General features: G+C 38.5%; 1 protein-coding gene across 4 annotated transcripts in view; it reads left to right on the top strand.

The window, feature by feature from the left end:
• Positions 1-16,488, top strand: part of PDE4B (phosphodiesterase 4B) — a gene marked incomplete at both ends in the record, with an annotated part of 396,614 nt that extends 380,126 nt beyond the window's left edge. For all 4 annotated transcript variants that reach the window (XM_084243282.1, XM_084243283.1, XM_084243284.1 and 1 more), the window contains 9 exons: positions 570-663; positions 6,074-6,252; positions 7,747-7,845; positions 7,982-8,146; positions 9,998-10,097; positions 12,069-12,223; positions 12,337-12,459; positions 13,143-13,325; positions 16,123-16,488. In XM_084243282.1, coding sequence (XP_084099408.1) covers positions 570-663; positions 6,074-6,252; positions 7,747-7,845; positions 7,982-8,146; positions 9,998-10,097; positions 12,069-12,223; positions 12,337-12,459; positions 13,143-13,325; positions 16,123-16,488 — 1,464 coding nt within the window. The remainder of the gene's footprint in view (positions 1-569; positions 664-6,073; positions 6,253-7,746; positions 7,846-7,981; positions 8,147-9,997; positions 10,098-12,068; positions 12,224-12,336; positions 12,460-13,142; positions 13,326-16,122) is intronic.
• Positions 16,489-17,560: the final 1,072 nt, after the last annotated feature.

The raw sequence follows: 17,560 nt of genomic DNA, 5'->3' as shown, positions 1-17,560 counted from the left end.
AAGTAGAAAACATCTGTAATGATTTCATTGTGTTGTCACTAGCCCACAGAGGCTGCTGATTGTGAAATAAGAGTTTATTGTATTACATTGTATTCAAATATACTGTGCTGTATTTTATTCCTATTCTTTTTATGCAGCTCTACTTTTAAAGGATGCTTCTTTTTCTCCATTTTCCCTTAAACTTTCCCTATAGAATTGCTATTCACTATATAGATTATTAACTCAAATTATATATTAGAATTAATTTACATTTAAATGTATTTGAAAATGTAGCTACATTTTCAAGTAAAATTATTTTGACTTCTATTCAACTTCCTTTCCCTATGTTTGCATTTTCAAAAGAAATCAGATGTTAATTCTAAGAAATCTTAAGAAAACCTTTATTTTCCTAAGGTGACGCTGAAATAATTTCATATTCTCAAGGGGATGTTGTATTTTGTAGAAACAGCATTATTTATCTAATGGTAATTGCTCATGCAATTCTTCGTTCTTAGTGAAGCAGGAAATATCTAAAGTGATAAGTTGCTGTTTTTCTAGTGGTTAATTCATTTTTGTTTTTTTATAAACAGTTCAAAAGAATGCTGAACCGGGAGCTGACACATCTCTCAGAAATGAGCCGATCAGGGAACCAGGTGTCTGAGTACATTTCAAATACTTTCTTAGGTAAGCTATTACTTAGGAAAGCTGTTCCGTAACTGAGATTTTTTTTTTTCCCTTTTTTTCCCTTCAGTATTAATCACTGCGACCCATCAGACCTCCCTAGGTGAATTTTTAATGTTAAGTCCCAGAAAAAAATAAATTCATGCGTAATAAGAACTAGACTGAAAATTAATCATTAAGGGGAAAAATAAGCTGGAAAATGTTTTTTTTTTTAAAAATATGGAAATACCCATCAAAGACAGATGGGATCATTATATTTCTATGGATCTCGGGATACCCCTTATCTGCCCACCCACTGCCATCTCTATTAAGTACCTCTGAGAGGTGGGAGTGGGGCTCTAATTCCCCCAAACCCCAGGAACAACTCCATTGGCTCCTCTAACATGGTATTCTTTAAATTCTTCCAATAAATGGGCTTTGACCAAAAGATTTGCTATTAGGTTGTTTGCAAGAGATAGAGTTGGAGAATAACTGATTTGAACCATGTGAATGAGTTATAAAAATAATATGACTATTGCTTTGCTCCGTTATTTATTAAAGATAAATGGGGGGGTGGGTGGGAGAATCTTCATCTCTGAAAGATTTGACCTTCTGCAGCAGTACTATTATCTTCCCAATCTGATGCTTTATCTATCATGCTTTGTTTTCACCTTACTACTACTAACATATGACACTGACAGAAAAGGTTTGTATCTGTGATGTTCAACTACTTGTCATGCATCTTGTTTGATGAGTAAGGATCTCTGATCTCATGTTTAAAGCTTCTATTGTATAGTGAACCCATTTGGAATATATGTATACATGTAATTTAATAAGAGCTGCAGAATATGCAAATCTGTACTTCAAAGGTAATGAGTAGCACTTAGATTCTGTCGACTTTCAATTACCACTGAATTATGGTTATTTTACTTTCCAGGGAAATGATCCATTCTTAGCATCACACCTCTCTTTTCCTTGGCATAGTTGCACTTCATTAAATCAATGAGTATTTGCCTTGATACGTGATGGAGAACTTATACCTCTTTGGTTTTATTTTAAAAATCATTTCTGTTTCTCTAATGCCAAAGCAGTGCCTGTTACCAGAAGATTAATCTTTGATCCCTCTACTGCAAACAAAGCTCATGGCATTACTCTGCAGTAAGTGGGCACAGCACAAAATGACAAGTGCCTTTTCAACTGCTTCCAGTATGTGGTGTCTGCAGCTCTTGGTTTTCTCCACTTGCAGTTGGGACAACCTTAGTCGGAGGAGAATTTATCATACTTCTAGCTCTAAGAAGTAGCTAGAATCTAATTGAACAGAAAGCATTATATACTGATCCATTTTGTCTCTACTGAAACTCTCCTTTTTTCCTTTCGAAACCTTTGCATCTTTGCTGTCCATTTCTGATCTATTCCTATCTGTGCAACATCCAATTATTTTGTATAAGTCAGGGAGTGTTTAGGGACATTTTATAAAGTATTGATTGTGGGAGAGAAAAAATAAAATCATTAAGTGCAAGAATGCATTTCTCTTTTCATAAACATTGCTTTTAAAAATGCCAGGGTTTTTGTTTTGTCAAAGACTCTTCACTACAGAGTTAAGTTAGTCCCTGAGCCCCTACTCATATAAGCCTGCACCTAAGCAGTTCACTTCATTGTAGTCTCTTTCACTCTCTGCCTACCAAGGACAAGACTATTTCAATATGTCAATATCCTTTTGTTCCTTTTATCATCAAAGGCTATCAAGCCAGAAAGCTAATAAGATTGTAAAGGGGAGTCTCAGTCTCAATGCTTTATTTCTCAAAACAGGCAAATGTAAAGGCTCTCTTGAATATTCCATTTGCTATTTAGGTACATCTCTTGATGAAACCTAGTCATTTGCTTTCTGACTATTCCAAAAATTAAATTATCAGGAGGGTTATTAAATTCTCAATCCTTACAGATTTTTAGCATTAGGAGTGTGATGTGTATGTGTGCATGTGCAAGGTAGACCATGTGCAAGGTAGACCAGGTTAAAATTTAAACATTCCTGGAAAAAATATAGGGAGAAAAGAAATAGTTCTTTAAAACAAAGATGTATCAGTTGCCTCATCTGTACAATGGGTGCACTTGAATAAATGACATCCCAAATCACTTCCAATTCAAAATTCTATGGCTCTGATATATATGGAGTTTATCTGTTTTGCTAAGACATACCTGGCAATCTGGATTCTCTGTGGTGGACCCTGGGCTTGCAATTTGGTGATCTTGAAAAGGAAACAAACAAAGCTTTTTTTCAAACTGCATATGCAAGACATGAAATTCTTAGTCCTGTCTTATGAGAATGGTGAATATTCCTGGAGGACAATGAAGACTTTTTCATATACTCTCAGATGTGCTAGGGATGTTAATGGATTCATAGTCCAGTTTTCACATTTTACAAGACAGAAAACTGATGCCCAGAAAGGAAAAGTAACTTGACCAAAATCATTTGGCCAATATGTTCCTGACCCAGTACTCAGACTGTGCTCTCTTGACTCCTGGACCTAAATGCCCTGTCCCTTTTTAACTTAGGAACTTAGAACACATAGAAGAAAAACACATGTAGGAATATGTAAGTAATATATGTTTTCTTTTGAAGAGGTCTTTAGAAACAAGGATTGTTGGCCCTAAAAATAAAATATTAAGTTTCCGGAAATATGCAAGGCTCTTATAAAGCATGGTAGCCATCTCAGTGAGAAAATAGGCAGATCTTAATGATTTAAGCTAATCACAAAGAGCAGCACCTCAATAAGTCATTGAATGTTAAAAGTGTGTCATCTAGGAAGAGAGAATTCCACGCCTGTGAAACCTGTGTCATTTCCATCTAAAACGACGAGGTCCAGGTAGACAAACCAAAAGGCAGGCAAGAGGCAACATACCAAATGCAATTACTTACTGATACTGTCATAATGGGCTCCAGGTTGATGGTACCAGAACAAATGAAGCAGGAGCCAAAGGGAGGAAGCACAGACAAAGCAAGATATGTAGATGTGATATTACAATTTAGTTGGTATTTTAAGAGGATATTTTAATACTTTGAATTCTCCTACTTACCATCTCAAACATAAAGCATAAAATTTTCAAGACAGATGAGAAAGACCTTAAGAATTAAGTGCTGTGATCTAGTCAGAAAGGCACCTCAAATTATACCATTAACAGTTTTGACGTGATCATCTTTTGGCATCTGGGTTTTTGTTTATTTGTTTTCTGCTGGCCCACTCTTTCCCCACTGTGTTCTGACCATTCTGTAACTGTAAATCCCCTAAGTGTTTATTGTGATTCTTTGAGTCTGTATTTCAGGTTATTTCCGCAGTGCGCTGGCTAAGCATATAACAGAGGAAATTCAGAATAGGGAAACCTCTCAGTTGTTCCAAGGCCTGCACAGGGAAACACCCATTAATGTCAGATTGGTGCTCTGTGAATAATGGCCTTCTTCTTTATAGTAATGTTCCAGACACAGTAGTGATTTGACTCAATTACTCACTTTTTGCAAGGAATCTTTAATTAAACAAAGGCAAAGAGCTATTAGTTCCGCTAGAGGCCTTTATATCTGCAGTGGCACAGGAGAATCTAACAGCCTCTAACCAGACATGAAGAATGGTGTTCTTTCATTTTAGCAAAAAGTAGTAGTTATTAGGAGTGAAGTGACAGAGAAAAGTAGTTTCAAAAATAATATAATATCTAGTGTTTTCTGCCAGAGATTGTGAGACAGGAAAGAGATTTTTAATAGGAACTTCAAGGCCTGGATTCTATGCTATTGAATCACTGTGTCTGGAACTAAGTAATTGTAAAATAAATATCTGTTGAATAAATTGCCCTTTGAGCTTGAGCAAGTTGCTGGTTTCATCGGAAAAGTAAGAGAGTGGGATTATAACTGGTTCCCAAATCTGGCTCTGATGGTCAGAATCACTTGGGAAGCTTTTTAAAAATTACCGATTCAGTAGGATTGGGTGGGGCTCATGATTCTGTATTTTTTTAAAGTTCCCTAAGTGCTTCTGATATGAAACCAGCCTGGAAACTCCTAAATTAATGGAGGTCATCATTAAAATTCCTCCCTAAGCAAAAGCCATTGGCCTGTGAATCTAAGGGGTTTGGGCACCCAGAGACAATACTGAAATGCTAGGGATGCAGAACATCCTTGCTCCAGCCCTGCAGCCAGGGTTGAGTGTACTTGATATTATGCTATCATGGCTACTTCTGTCTCCCTGTCCTTGCTTTGCTTCTATGTATTGTCAACAGGGTCCTGTGAGCAGGTGGAGGTCCCTGGGGAAAATGTGACTGTGCCCTCATGTGCTAGAGTTGAAAGCAAATAGTCTAGATACCAGCATGCCATCTGGAAGCATGTCATTTTCAAATGGAAATGTTGCCTTTATACTTATTTTCACTGTAACAAGTAGAGATAAATGTAGAAACTTTTGAAAGCTGCATTAACTCTTTCAACCACAGGGAATCATTTACTTCACTGAAGTAGTTGTTAAAACAATTTAATAAAGCATTTTCTCTGCACTCACAGGCATCCCTGTGGCCTGAAAAAGTTAATATATTTTTCAAAATTGCTCAGGATATAGCCCCAGGTGACATAAAAATAGAATATTTGATAGCTGATATTTTCAATAGTATAATATCAAGGAAAGAGCTTCTACAAGTGTTATACACATTTTTTCCCCTCTAATCTCAATTCCACTACCTTGGAGCAGAATTTTTAAAAGATAAAATGAGATGCCATAAATATTTAATGAGCATATTTTAATGAATGTAATCCTATTTCAGGAGAGGCATTGTGTTTATTATTTAGTGGTAGAATTAGTAGAATAAGACATGAAGTAAAACTGAAAATATAGTCTTCCTCTAAGCCTCAAATGGAGATTTAAAGATTATAAAACATTTATTTCTCTAACATGCATGCTTCTCAGCCAAGCTGAACCCTGCTAAATTTATATTGATTTAAGTCAGAAATAAATCCAAATATAATAAAATGAACAGAACATAAAGCCTGTTATTATTAATCTGGACTTGACTACATGTGCCTTTTCTATTATGCAAACACACAAGTTATTAACTTTAATAAAAAAATCTGCATGTGCCCCACTTTGAAAATGTGTGTGATTCTTCTAAGTTATGCTGCAAACAGAAGATCTGGGGTTGAGTTCTACCTCTGCACTTCTTGAACAAGTTATTTCTCTTATCTCTTTCCTCTGAGCTTCATTTTTGTTTAGCAAAAAAATGGAGCAATAAAATTTACCATTATTTTCCCCCATCTACCTCACTGGATTGTCCTGGAGGCAAAGGAGGTACTGCTAGGACAGTCCTTCAGAAGATGCAGGGTCCGTTACAAATCATTGGAAGTGGCTTTTAATATGACAGTGGGTTCCCACTGGCACATATGCACTAAAAACATGTCCCTTTGTTGCAGACAAGCAGAATGATGTGGAGATTCCATCTCCCACCCAGAAAGACAGGGAGAAGAAGAAAAAGCAACAACTCATGACACAGATAAGCGGGGTGAAGAAATTGATGCACAGTTCAAGTTTAAACAATACAAGCATCTCACGCTTCGGAGTCAACACAGAAAATGAAGATCATCTGGCCAAGGTGAATATGGGCTGAGGGTGTGTGTACATGTAGCTCTCTGCTTTGTAGCAGGCAATGCTTCAAAATACCTATAGAAAATAGGTTGGTTTATTCGTTTATTACTAAATTTTTTGAGGAGGCTGATGTGGCCTTTTGGTCCATTGCCAGTACCTAATAAAAAGATCCTATTCTGAGTTTGGGTCATTAGCTCTTGATGGAGAATCCTGCTGAAGGCACACTGAGAGAATCTGAGGAGAGGCTAGTAGGCAAGATTAAATGATCCCAGAAGACATTTCAAGGACCTATGGGAAAATCTGCCCTGCTTGAGATAGCTGGAGAAGAAATGAAAGAAATGATTGATTTTTTTTTTTTAAAGATTTATTTATTTATTTATTTATTTATTTATTTATTTATTTATACAAGCACTGGGTACAGTCAGAAGCGCGGGAGGGTGAGAGAATTCACCAGGGCCAGAGCGGGGAGCAGAGCAGGCAGAAGGACCGAAGTACACTGCTGAGGGGAGCAGCGGGGCGGCAGGAGAGGTCTGCGCGCCATGTGGGACCCTCCTCCGGTGGCTGGGGAGCAGCCGGGGATCGAACCAGCGCTGTAGAGGCTGCGGGCAGCTTCGCAACCCAGCGCTCAACCGCTGTGCCACCGGGGAGGCCCAAGAAATGATTGATTTTTGAGCCCAAATCCCAGTAGTATAAAGTAAGACACAGAAAAAAATCATACGTCTTCTAGGTTACACAAGATGGCTGTTGAGGTCCTCTGAGCCTTGAAATATGAAGGGAGTTACACATGAACATTTAGTGGGATCTTCTGAAAGATGCCTTTAGAGTAAGGGTGACTCAATAGTGGGCCAACCCTTTTGGGAGAGCCTAGATCCCATACTCTGAGCAGTAATTAAAATTGAATAAACTGTTCCTTTAATCATAGAACCTTGGGATAATCTCACAACACAAGATTAAATGATGTTTCTCTCAGGTCCACCTATGGCCCAGGAGCTCTAGGATATGATACAAGACTTGCATTCTTCACAGCTTTTTCCATTAAATTAAGCTTGACTTAGACACATTCTAGCAGCTGAGTCTCTGTTGTTCTCTTAGTGATGATAAGCAAAGGGTAGAGGAGTTTCTCTGACATTCTTTTCTAGCTGTTACTAGTGGTCCAGTGAACAGCAAGAGGGAGAGACAGGAAAATGGGCTAGCGTGATCTCTCACCACTTGCATCTACCTCTGAAATCACCATTGGTTGAAGACTGGCAGATGGGAAATGGAGACCAACAATGAAATTCATAGATAAACTCACACTCTTTTCTGAAAACATACACAGAAACTTGGAACTGGTATGACTAGAACACCCAGCCATCCTAGACCAATCCATTTTCAGATTTCCTGCTATTAGAGCACTCTAAATAGATATTCTAAACACTTAAGCCGTCATTGTTCCAAAAAATAAATAAAAATAGTGAGGACTGTTATTCTAATTCCTAGATTTCTCTAATTTTGATTGCAGGAGTTAGAAGACCTGAACAAATGGGGACTTAACATCTTCAATGTGGCTGGATATTCACACAACAGACCCCTAACATGCATCATGTATGCCATATTCCAGGTGAGTGAGCAGGAAAGAATGTCACTTATGCAATTGGATGACTGATTTTTCTTCATCCCAGTTTACTTTTCTGATGTGACTTTTCTCCATTGCTTGACATCTACTTACCTATTTTTTGATCCATTTTACTACGTAGGAAAGAGACCTCCTGAAGACATTCAAAATCTCATCTGACACATTTGTCACCTACATGATGACTTTAGAAGACCATTACCATTCAGATGTGGCCTATCACAACAGCCTGCATGCTGCCGATGTTGCCCAGTCAACCCATGTTCTTCTCTCTACACCAGCCCTCGATGTGAGTGATTATAATCTATTATGCACACCTCCCCATCCTCTTTAAAAAGTGACAACCTATAATATATTAAAATAATATTATTAGATGACTGCATGCCTGAACTCATTTTTTATATATATATAGTATCTCTCAGTAAAAATGAATGACATTTCTATTTACTTTGCTTTCTAATATCAGAGTAACAAGTAACATTATTTGTACCTCTTACAATTGAAAAAAATATTTAATGATCAAGCAATTAAAAGAATGCTTTACTTTTCTTTGTATCTCTTGTATCTAAGAAGTATCTAGTTCAATGTCTGGTATAGAGTATATTCTCAATATGCATATACTAAAATGCCCCCATGGCCTCAGGCACTGTGAAAGATAGCACAGAAGCATAAAGTATTCTGTATAATTCCTGTTAGGAATAAATACACACAGGCCTATGCTCTTAAGAATTCATAAAATTGATTCTAAGGATTGAAGAAAAAGTAGCTGATAATTCTAGAACTGAGGAATAAATCATGCTGAAGCATAGAAGGCCCGTATTCCATTTTGCTAGACATCTCAGAGAAGGTGGCTGTGATTCTTTCCTTTACAAATTAAATGCATTGTATTTACCAGTATAAGCAGCTATGTGCCCAGAGGCATTCTCTTCCTGGACAGGTGGCAGTGGGGGTTAGGCATCCACATGTGCAGGCTCACTACCAGAAGGGCCCAGCCATGCCCTATCCTGCTCCACTTTGCAGGTTCAGGCTGGAAGGTGAAGAGAGATTAAGCTGCCCAAACACTATTGCTTTGGTTCTATATTTTCTAAAAAATAGAAATCTAAGATCACTTGGGAAAATGAGATGAAGCTAAGACTCTTTTATCCCCCTGAAGGAAAAAAAAACAGTATTATTTTTAAATTCTATAAAAGTATCACAGAGTAGGCCAACACTGTTTATCAGCTGTCCTCTGTTGTTGATAGGCACCTACTAAGTAACAAGAAATTGACCAAGATTGCGATAAATTTTTGGAGAAGAGGGATTCAATGTTTTGTTGAGTAGTTTGATTGTTCTTCGTGGGAAAAGTGGAAACTGAGCTGGCATTTGAAGTATCAGAAGGTTTTAGCAATCACAGAGGATAAGGAAAGACATTTCAGCCAAAGAAAGACTTGTCAGTGAGCAGCAATATGTACCTAAATAAACATGAGGTTTAAATTATTGTGTGCAAGTGGGGGCAAAGGAAGCTTCCCTGCATGGCCTGAAGGAATTGAGCAGCAGGGCGCTAGGTTTTACTTGTTAAAAATGTTCTTAAATCTTGCCTATAGTAAACATTTAATGGATAGATATTGAATAAGTGGATGAAAAAAATGACTGTAGGAAAGCCTCGGACCACACTATAAATTTAGCTTTGGGAAATAGTGTCTTGTCAGTCTTGTAAACCTGGAATTTGGCCTTTATTCTTGAAGTTACTCAGCCTGAAAACACATGCAGGTTGTTCTATCTTAGAGCAGAGCCAGTTTGACTCGCTCCTTTTGACATGTATGTGCTTGTGTTATATAAGCACCATCTTGCCATACCACTTACACAAGAAACAAACATCAGGCAACACCTGATCACTCACCAGAGTATTGTGCTAATGCCTCCCTCAGACTTCGCCTGCAGGCTTGATGTGGGCATGGCTTCCGGTCATCAGCCCTTTCACAGGAGACCTTATGATGATGGACAAAATCTACCTTTAAGTAAATTAGTATTGGGGGGCATTATATAATTCAACAAGCAATCATCCCACCAAGAAAGAACTGGGATGCTTTAATATGAAACTAAATAAGTAGGAGGGGCAAATGGGCATGGAGTTATTCAAAGCACTTCTTTTGCTCTGCAGGCCGTCTTCACAGATTTGGAAATCCTGGCCGCCATTTTTGCAGCTGCCATCCATGACGTTGATCATCCTGGAGTCTCCAATCAGTTTCTCATCAACACAAGTGAGTTCACCCCTAAAACAGTCATTCAAGATAATTACATGATTCACTACTTAATTTTTTTCCTTCTAATGTTTTTATTTTGGATAATAATAAGGGTAATAATGAGGTAATCCTTCCATTCCTCTCAAACTGGTCAGACCTTTCCTGTATACTGTGTCCAGTCTGGCAACAAATTTTGGAGCTGCATGGTGAACTTGGAAAGGGTCAGAGGAGCTATAAAAAGTATTCAGTGTTTGGGAAATACAATATGTGAGAATGGAGTAACTGATGTGGAATTGTCCAGTAAGCATGAGGAAAGAGCTGAGGACAATGAGATAATGATTTTTAGTATTATGCAGGGCTCTCACATAGAGCTCAGTGACCCTCCACTGGCCCTCTCTACTGAGGAAGTAGGTCCAAATGTTGTATCTGAGTATGGGAACCTCCAAACAGAAATAAGATGCCAAAAATAGCACTGGGATGTGTCTCCAAAATTCAGGAGGGTCATTAAAAGTCCCACACTCTCTTCTAACTGCATAGAGTTGATGACCATCGATTGGTTTAGAGCAGGGAGGATGACCTCAGTGACCTTTAGGGCTTGACCAGCCTTAGGATCCCAAGCCACACCCAAAGCTTTTGTCATGCTCAAAATGTTAGGTGTCCATGATAATGAAAATCCTGGAATTTGCTCAGTTAATGCACCAGTTCTAAATACTGAGAATGCAAGTGCTTTCTCTTTTAAGAATATTGGTCAGCCCTTTGTGATAATGATTAACAACTGCTGACAGTTCTATAGAAATGTTTAAATGGCTTGATATAGGAGTCCTATTCATATTTTATCAACAGAATATATGGGTGATCTAGGTGTGGGGTACATTTTTTTTAACCTTGTTTCTCTTTTGGAAGAACATAAACTTTGGACAACTATTTCTCTACATGGGTTGTATCGGCTGGCATAATGTGGTGTCATAAATCAGTGTAGCTATAGACCAGTTGATTCATACAGACAAATTGTGTTTCTGCTATAGCCACTTACAGCACTATAGTATATAAAGCTGACTTGCAAAACTGTACCCTTGTTCACAGGATAAATAGGGCATGGATGATGAAATGACTTCTATCCCACCACCTTTTCTGAAGCTGTCATTCAAAACACTCAGTTAAAACAATAGTATTTCTAACCTGCAATTAGTGACACATTGCCATCACTTGGCTATGTCCTTGATTAAAAGAAAAAATGTGGTTTCATGAGTTCAATGACCATGTTCTCAATTGCAGACCAGGTTCTAATGAAAGATATCTGTGATTCTGGTGTGAAAGGCAGGCAGGAAGGTATAGTTAGGTAGTTAGCTATTGCAGGATCAGACAGCAGAAAATTTGACATCAAGACGATTCCACAAAACCACTAAAGTTTACAATTATATTTATAGAAAGCTCTAAAAAGCTACATTAGTTGGATAAAATGATGTTTTGCACTCACACCATTATCTTCTTCAAAAATTCAGAACTCACAATTGACAGAGCTGGGGAACATATTAAAATAGAGACTGTAGCTTGAAATCTTAATGCATTTGATGAAGTTTAGTGGCATTTTTGGTTTGTTTTTTTTCCAAAGCCCAAAATGTGGGAAGGTGTAAAGGAAATTACACACTGAGATACAAATAAGAATTAGTTGCTTGGAAATGCCCTTATCTAATGTCAAATTCTTCATCTGAAATAAAGAAGATGAAAAGGGATTTTAAAATAATGTCAGTGTTAACCAAAGAGCAAGCTTATGCTCTAATAGTTACGTGAAGCTTTTTTTTTTTTCCCCTGAGAAACTGGCTACATCCCTTTGGAGAGGGCTACTTTTTCTTAAGGGCAAATGACATATGTGGATCTTGGTTCTTGAAGTCATCTAGAGAGTACTAGATCTCATTTCATTGAGGTAATGCCAATGTTTGAATTGTATTCCTTTTTATTAAGTCATCATTTCCTCTACTTCTTTATTAGATTCAGAACTTGCTTTGATGTATAATGATGAATCTGTGTTGGAAAACCATCACCTCGCTGTGGGTTTCAAACTGCTACAAGAAGAACATTGTGACATCTTTCAGAATCTCACCAAGAAGCAGCGTCAGACACTCAGGAAAATGGTTATTGACATGGTAAGATTTCAGCTTCTCTCCATTCCTTCCTTACTTTACCTTTGCAGAAGGAGCAGCTCCATTCTCTTTGACAAATTGAGTTCATTGAGAGTTTTCCTTTCTTTTTACCTAAGGTGTTAGCAACCGATATGTCCAAACACATGAGCCTGCTGGCAGACCTGAAGACCATGGTAGAAACAAAGAAAGTGACAAGTTCAGGCGTTCTCCTCCTGGACAACTACACTGATCGCATACAGGTATTTGATGAAAGCCTTGGGTTTAACACAAAGCCAAACCAAACAACAATTAAAAAATAAAAAAGAAACAAGTTCACGTAGTTGCCCTAGATTACTGCTACAGTCTGAAGCTTATTTTAAGAACAAACTAAGGAGAATAGGACATTCTCATTTATGAAGAAAAACATAACCCTATTTATTGGATTGTTTCTTTCTAAAAATAACTGGCAAAATCGCCTCGTAACAGAGCATACGTGACGACTGGTCCCCAAACTTGTGTTTGGATATTCTTCCTGTTGACAAGACGTTTGTTAGGTCTCTCTTGGTTTTACAAATTGTCATCAACTCTTTCCACAAGTGGAAAATATGAAGACATCTACTTTGAGTAATTCTTTGCATTTTTTCCAAACTGAGGAAAGGAAATGCTGGCAGAATCTGACCTCTAATGTCCTTTCCATTTTTCAAATTGAGTGACTGTCAATCTAAGAAGGCACACATTTTCCCTTTTGGGATTCTTATAATAGTAAGTAACCAATTCTGGCCAGTGTCATTGTAATACTGTTTTTTTGGTGCACATACCATAATTATAATGCAACTAAAATTGGGTTTGGATTTGGTACCAAGTGTACTAGTACAAGAAGGGTGAGATGTTCTGGTGTTTTTATAACTAATTTTATGGGATTTCCAAAACTTGATGATTCCAGGTCCTTCGCAACATGGTACACTGTGCAGACCTGAGCAACCCCACCAAGTCCTTGGAATTGTATCGGCAATGGACAGACCGCATCATGGAGGAATTTTTCCAGCAAGGAGACAAAGAGCGGGAGAGAGGAATGGAGATTAGCCCAATGTGTGATAAGCACACAGCTTCTGTGGAAAAATCCCAGGTATTTAATATAAGGTTTTCAAAGTTTTCATAAGCTCTGCAGATTATAGAAGTAGAAGCTTCCATTTAGTACCCTTCTTTTAACAGCATATGAAATAAAAGGAAGTAACTATCCATTTAGTTCCATTATACTCGTGACTCATTTGCTTTCTCCACTCTGTTTCACAGGGTAGAGATAAAGTAGTCATCAAAAGTCCATCGAAGTTCAGTCCGTGTATCTCAAACAGTTCAGAGGGTTGCCTGTGCCTTTAGCATGTGCAGCTGAATATTGAATTCATTCATATTGAACTGAATGTTGCTTTCTCCTCACCTCCTCCTTCCAGATTTCTCCTAGTTCTATCTTTATCTAAGAGATCTACTCTACATCCTTGTTTTCTGCACCCCATTTGCTGTCTCTCCATAGTCAAGTACTGCCACTATCACCAGAGGTAGTGGGTCTTATTCCCACACATATCTTCTGCCCCACAATTGAATTCCTGAACTATAATCTCTTCCGAGGTTCCATCTATACCTCTGATATTTTTAAGACCTACTAATTTTTTTTTTTTTTCCGGGACAAGTGGCCTGCCCAGGCGGTCATGATTGAGAATGAGTTTATAGTTTATAGTTTCTAAATACAGAAGTTTTCAGAATTTTTTTTGTTAGTTTTGACCCTCTTCCAACACTACCTGCCACCCTCAAATTTATATACACTTATAATATCAATGTGTAGTTCCTTTGCAAATATTATTTTGTTGCTTCTTAAAGAAACCCAATTAAATGAGTTTCAAATCTGTGAAAGTGCTCTAAATTCTAATATGCCATAAAAATGCTCAATTCAGCTTAGTCAGGGCCAATTCAAAGGCTTTCAAGCCTTAAGTAGAATAATACATGTAGACATAAAAATGCATACCTACATGCATAATACATTTATAAGAATAATGCTCTTAAGTTATTAACAACAGTAAAGCTTTGTACTTATATGGTATTATGTATGGTTTCCCATATATTTTCTCATAGTTTCCTATTTGAGCCTCTAAGCAACCTCGTGAGATCCAGCAATTGCTCCTTATGTGTCAGATGAAGAAGCTGCCCTCCTCATCCAGATCATTAGCTTTCTAGTGCCCCAACTTCCCTTTCTCCAAAGCCCTTCGCTCTTCATCACTGTGGACAGGTCCCCAGTTGCCATGACATCATGGTCCACTCTGGTGTTTTCCACCAATGAACTTTTGTGGACATTGTCTGAGTACCGGGTAATAAAGCCCTTGGCTAGATGCTCTTAGGGTTAATTGAACTCTCTCACTCCAGAACCTAAAAAAAACCCACAATGCTGAGTATTTAGCAATAGCAAAACAGGTGAAGAAAGGAAATAAATTCAGCTGATAGATAATATTCTCTTGAGCTTGTTTTTTTGGGAGTCCTTGGAAAACTTTAAAAATAGACTTTAGAATACATTAAACATAAAGAAAAGAGAGGACAAAGTAGTAAGTGGAAGCAAGAGAAATATCTAAATCATCCACAATCAAGTTCTTATAACCAATGCAGATCAGAGATGCCCAACTTTGGTGTGAATTCTGTTTGTAAAGGCTAGGGAAGCACCAGATTAAAAAAATGATAGAAGATATATGGATGGATGGGTGGGTGGGTGGGTGGATGAATGGATAGCTAGATGGAAAAGAGTGACATGTGACTAAGGATCTTAGATATGGTACAACTTTGATGTGTTAAATGGCTGGTCAGAAACCAAAATGGTAATAAAGGAAAGTTTACCATGCTAGTGTGTAAAGGTAGCTATATGATAATGTGCCATGGGTGCAAATGAGTTACCTTTGTTCATCTCCCTCTGAATCTGGACTTAGGATCTCTCCAGCAGCCCAGACCATGACAGGGGAATTCCATTCTCTCATTCAACTAGTACCTATTCTTTCTTTCAACCCACCCCCACCCCCAACATTTCCTGTTTGTCCGACAATGGAGAGGTCAGTGTAAGGCCACAGAGACCGCTCATGCAGGATGCATAACCACCGTGTAAACCATAACAGAGCCATAAGTCTTGTATTTATTCACAGGAACACTAGCAAAGGAACTGCTTAATTGTTTTTATTTTCCCTTCTTTCTCCCTATGGAAATGATTGTGCACCCTATGGATCTAAAACAATGCAGACGTGTCCACTGAGGGGTTATTTGTTTGTTTAGGGACTTGAAGTATGTTCAAGTGTTTTACCATACTCCTCTACAAACCAAACGCATCCCACAGAACTTGGAAAATTTCAGAGTAGTCAGAGGCCAGCTCCTCTTCATTTTGGAGCAGAGGCACATTTTAAAGTTATCAGGGAAAGAATGTTGAGTCAAAGCTCATTAGACCTGGGGCTTCCTTCATCAGAGAATGACTCACAGAATCCAAGTTAGTGACAGAGTTATTCCCAGTCAGGGCTACATCCAGACTTCTTATCTGGCAAACATAAAAGGAAAAGTAATCAGTTGTAGTGAGACAAATTCAGGCTTTGGAACCAGACTGAGCTGGGACTGAGTCCCAGAGCCACTACTTACTGGTTCTGTGACGTCTGACAAGATATTTCATCTTACTGAGTCTTAGTTTCATTCTTTGTCAATGTGGTTAACAGTATTTACTTTGGGGAGATGAAGAGCCATAATGCATATATTGCACCCAGTCCAGGACATAGCATATTGTAGGTGCTCATATCATAGACTGCATTGTTATCAATCCCTCTTGAGTTGTTACTGCTCTTTCTTTGCATGTTTTGCCTGCTTTCAGAGCCCCATGAGAATAACAGATGTGTAACCTTGCTTTTCTCCAGGTTGGTTTTATTGACTACATCGTCCATCCACTGTGGGAGACCTGGGCAGATCTGGTACAGCCTGATGCCCAGGACATTCTGGATACGTTAGAAGATAACAGGAACTGGTATCAGAGCATGATACCCCAGAGTCCTTCTCCACCATTGGACGAGCAGAATAGAGACTGCCAGGGTCTGATGGAGAAGTTTCAGTTTGAACTGACTCTTGAAGAGGAAGATTCTGAAGGACCTGAAAAGGAGGGTGAGGGCCACAACTATTTCAGCAGCACAAAGACCCTCTGTGTGATCGATCCAGAACATAGAGATTCCCTGGGAGAGACTGAGGTAGACATCGAGACAGAAGACAAGTCACCGATCGACACATAATCCCCCTCTCCATGTGGAGATGAACATTCCATCCTTGACAAGCATGCCGGCTGTATGGCAGGGCCAGCCTGCCGCGGGGGCCAAGGCCTGCACAGGACAGGGGCCACGTGGCCTTTCCAGTTACTTGAGTTTGGAGCCAGAATGTAATACCATGAAGCGAATAGCAGCTCAGGAAATCCCACAGTTGACTTGCCTCATTTGCAAGCTTGGTGGGGAGCTGAAGCTTTATGGGGTACTGGAGGCCAAGTTGGGGTCACAACTAAATGGCTTGAAAATGGAAGACACAAAACTGAGAGATTTTTCTGCACTAAGTTTGGGGACTCTGTCCCTACTAGTGACTGAACTGACTAGCTAATAACTCCATTTACAAATCTGCTCACCTTGTCCTCTTGTCTGCCAACCTGTGTGCCTTTTTTGTAAAACATTTTCATGTCTTTAAAATGCCTGTTGAATACCAAGAGTTTAGTAACAACTTCTCCACAGATAAGTATTCAAAGTTGACATAATCTTTTTGACTCTTTCTGGAAAAAAAAAAAAAGGAAAGAAAATGGTCTTCCTTTTTTCTTGGGCAATATCTTTCACTTTACTACAGTTACTTTTGCAAAGAGAAAGGATACACTTGTAACCACCTCCTATTTTCTGTTCCCTAGTGTCCCAACCAGCTCCTTTTAGCTTATCCAGCCTGCTCTGAGAAGAATTTCTTCTCCTTTACAGTCCTTTTTTTTTTTTTTTTTTTGGTAAACATAATAAAGTTGAAGAAGCTAAGGGAGAAGAGGGGACTGTCCTGCCAGTCAGTCAGAGTCTGTAAACTCCTGAAGCCCTGCACCCCAGTGTATCCTAAACCCCTCTGCAATGGGGTGCCACTGGCCCCCAGCCCGCCCCGACTTCATTCTCACACTGATCACACTGTTTTCAATTTAATGCTGCCATCTTTCTCTTGCACTGCCTACCATGCTAACACCTCCATTTCTGTTTATAACGGTGTATTTATTACTTCATGTATATAATGTAATGTTTTGTAAGTTATTAATTTATATACCTAACATTGCCTGCCAATGGTGGTGTTACATTT

Source organism: Talpa europaea, assembly GCF_964194135.1.
Source record: "Talpa europaea genome assembly, chromosome: 9".
NCBI lineage: Eukaryota > Metazoa > Chordata > Mammalia > Eulipotyphla > Talpidae > Talpa > Talpa europaea.
Note: the sequence above shows the minus strand (reverse complement) of the source record. Positions and strands in the feature narration are given on the sequence as shown.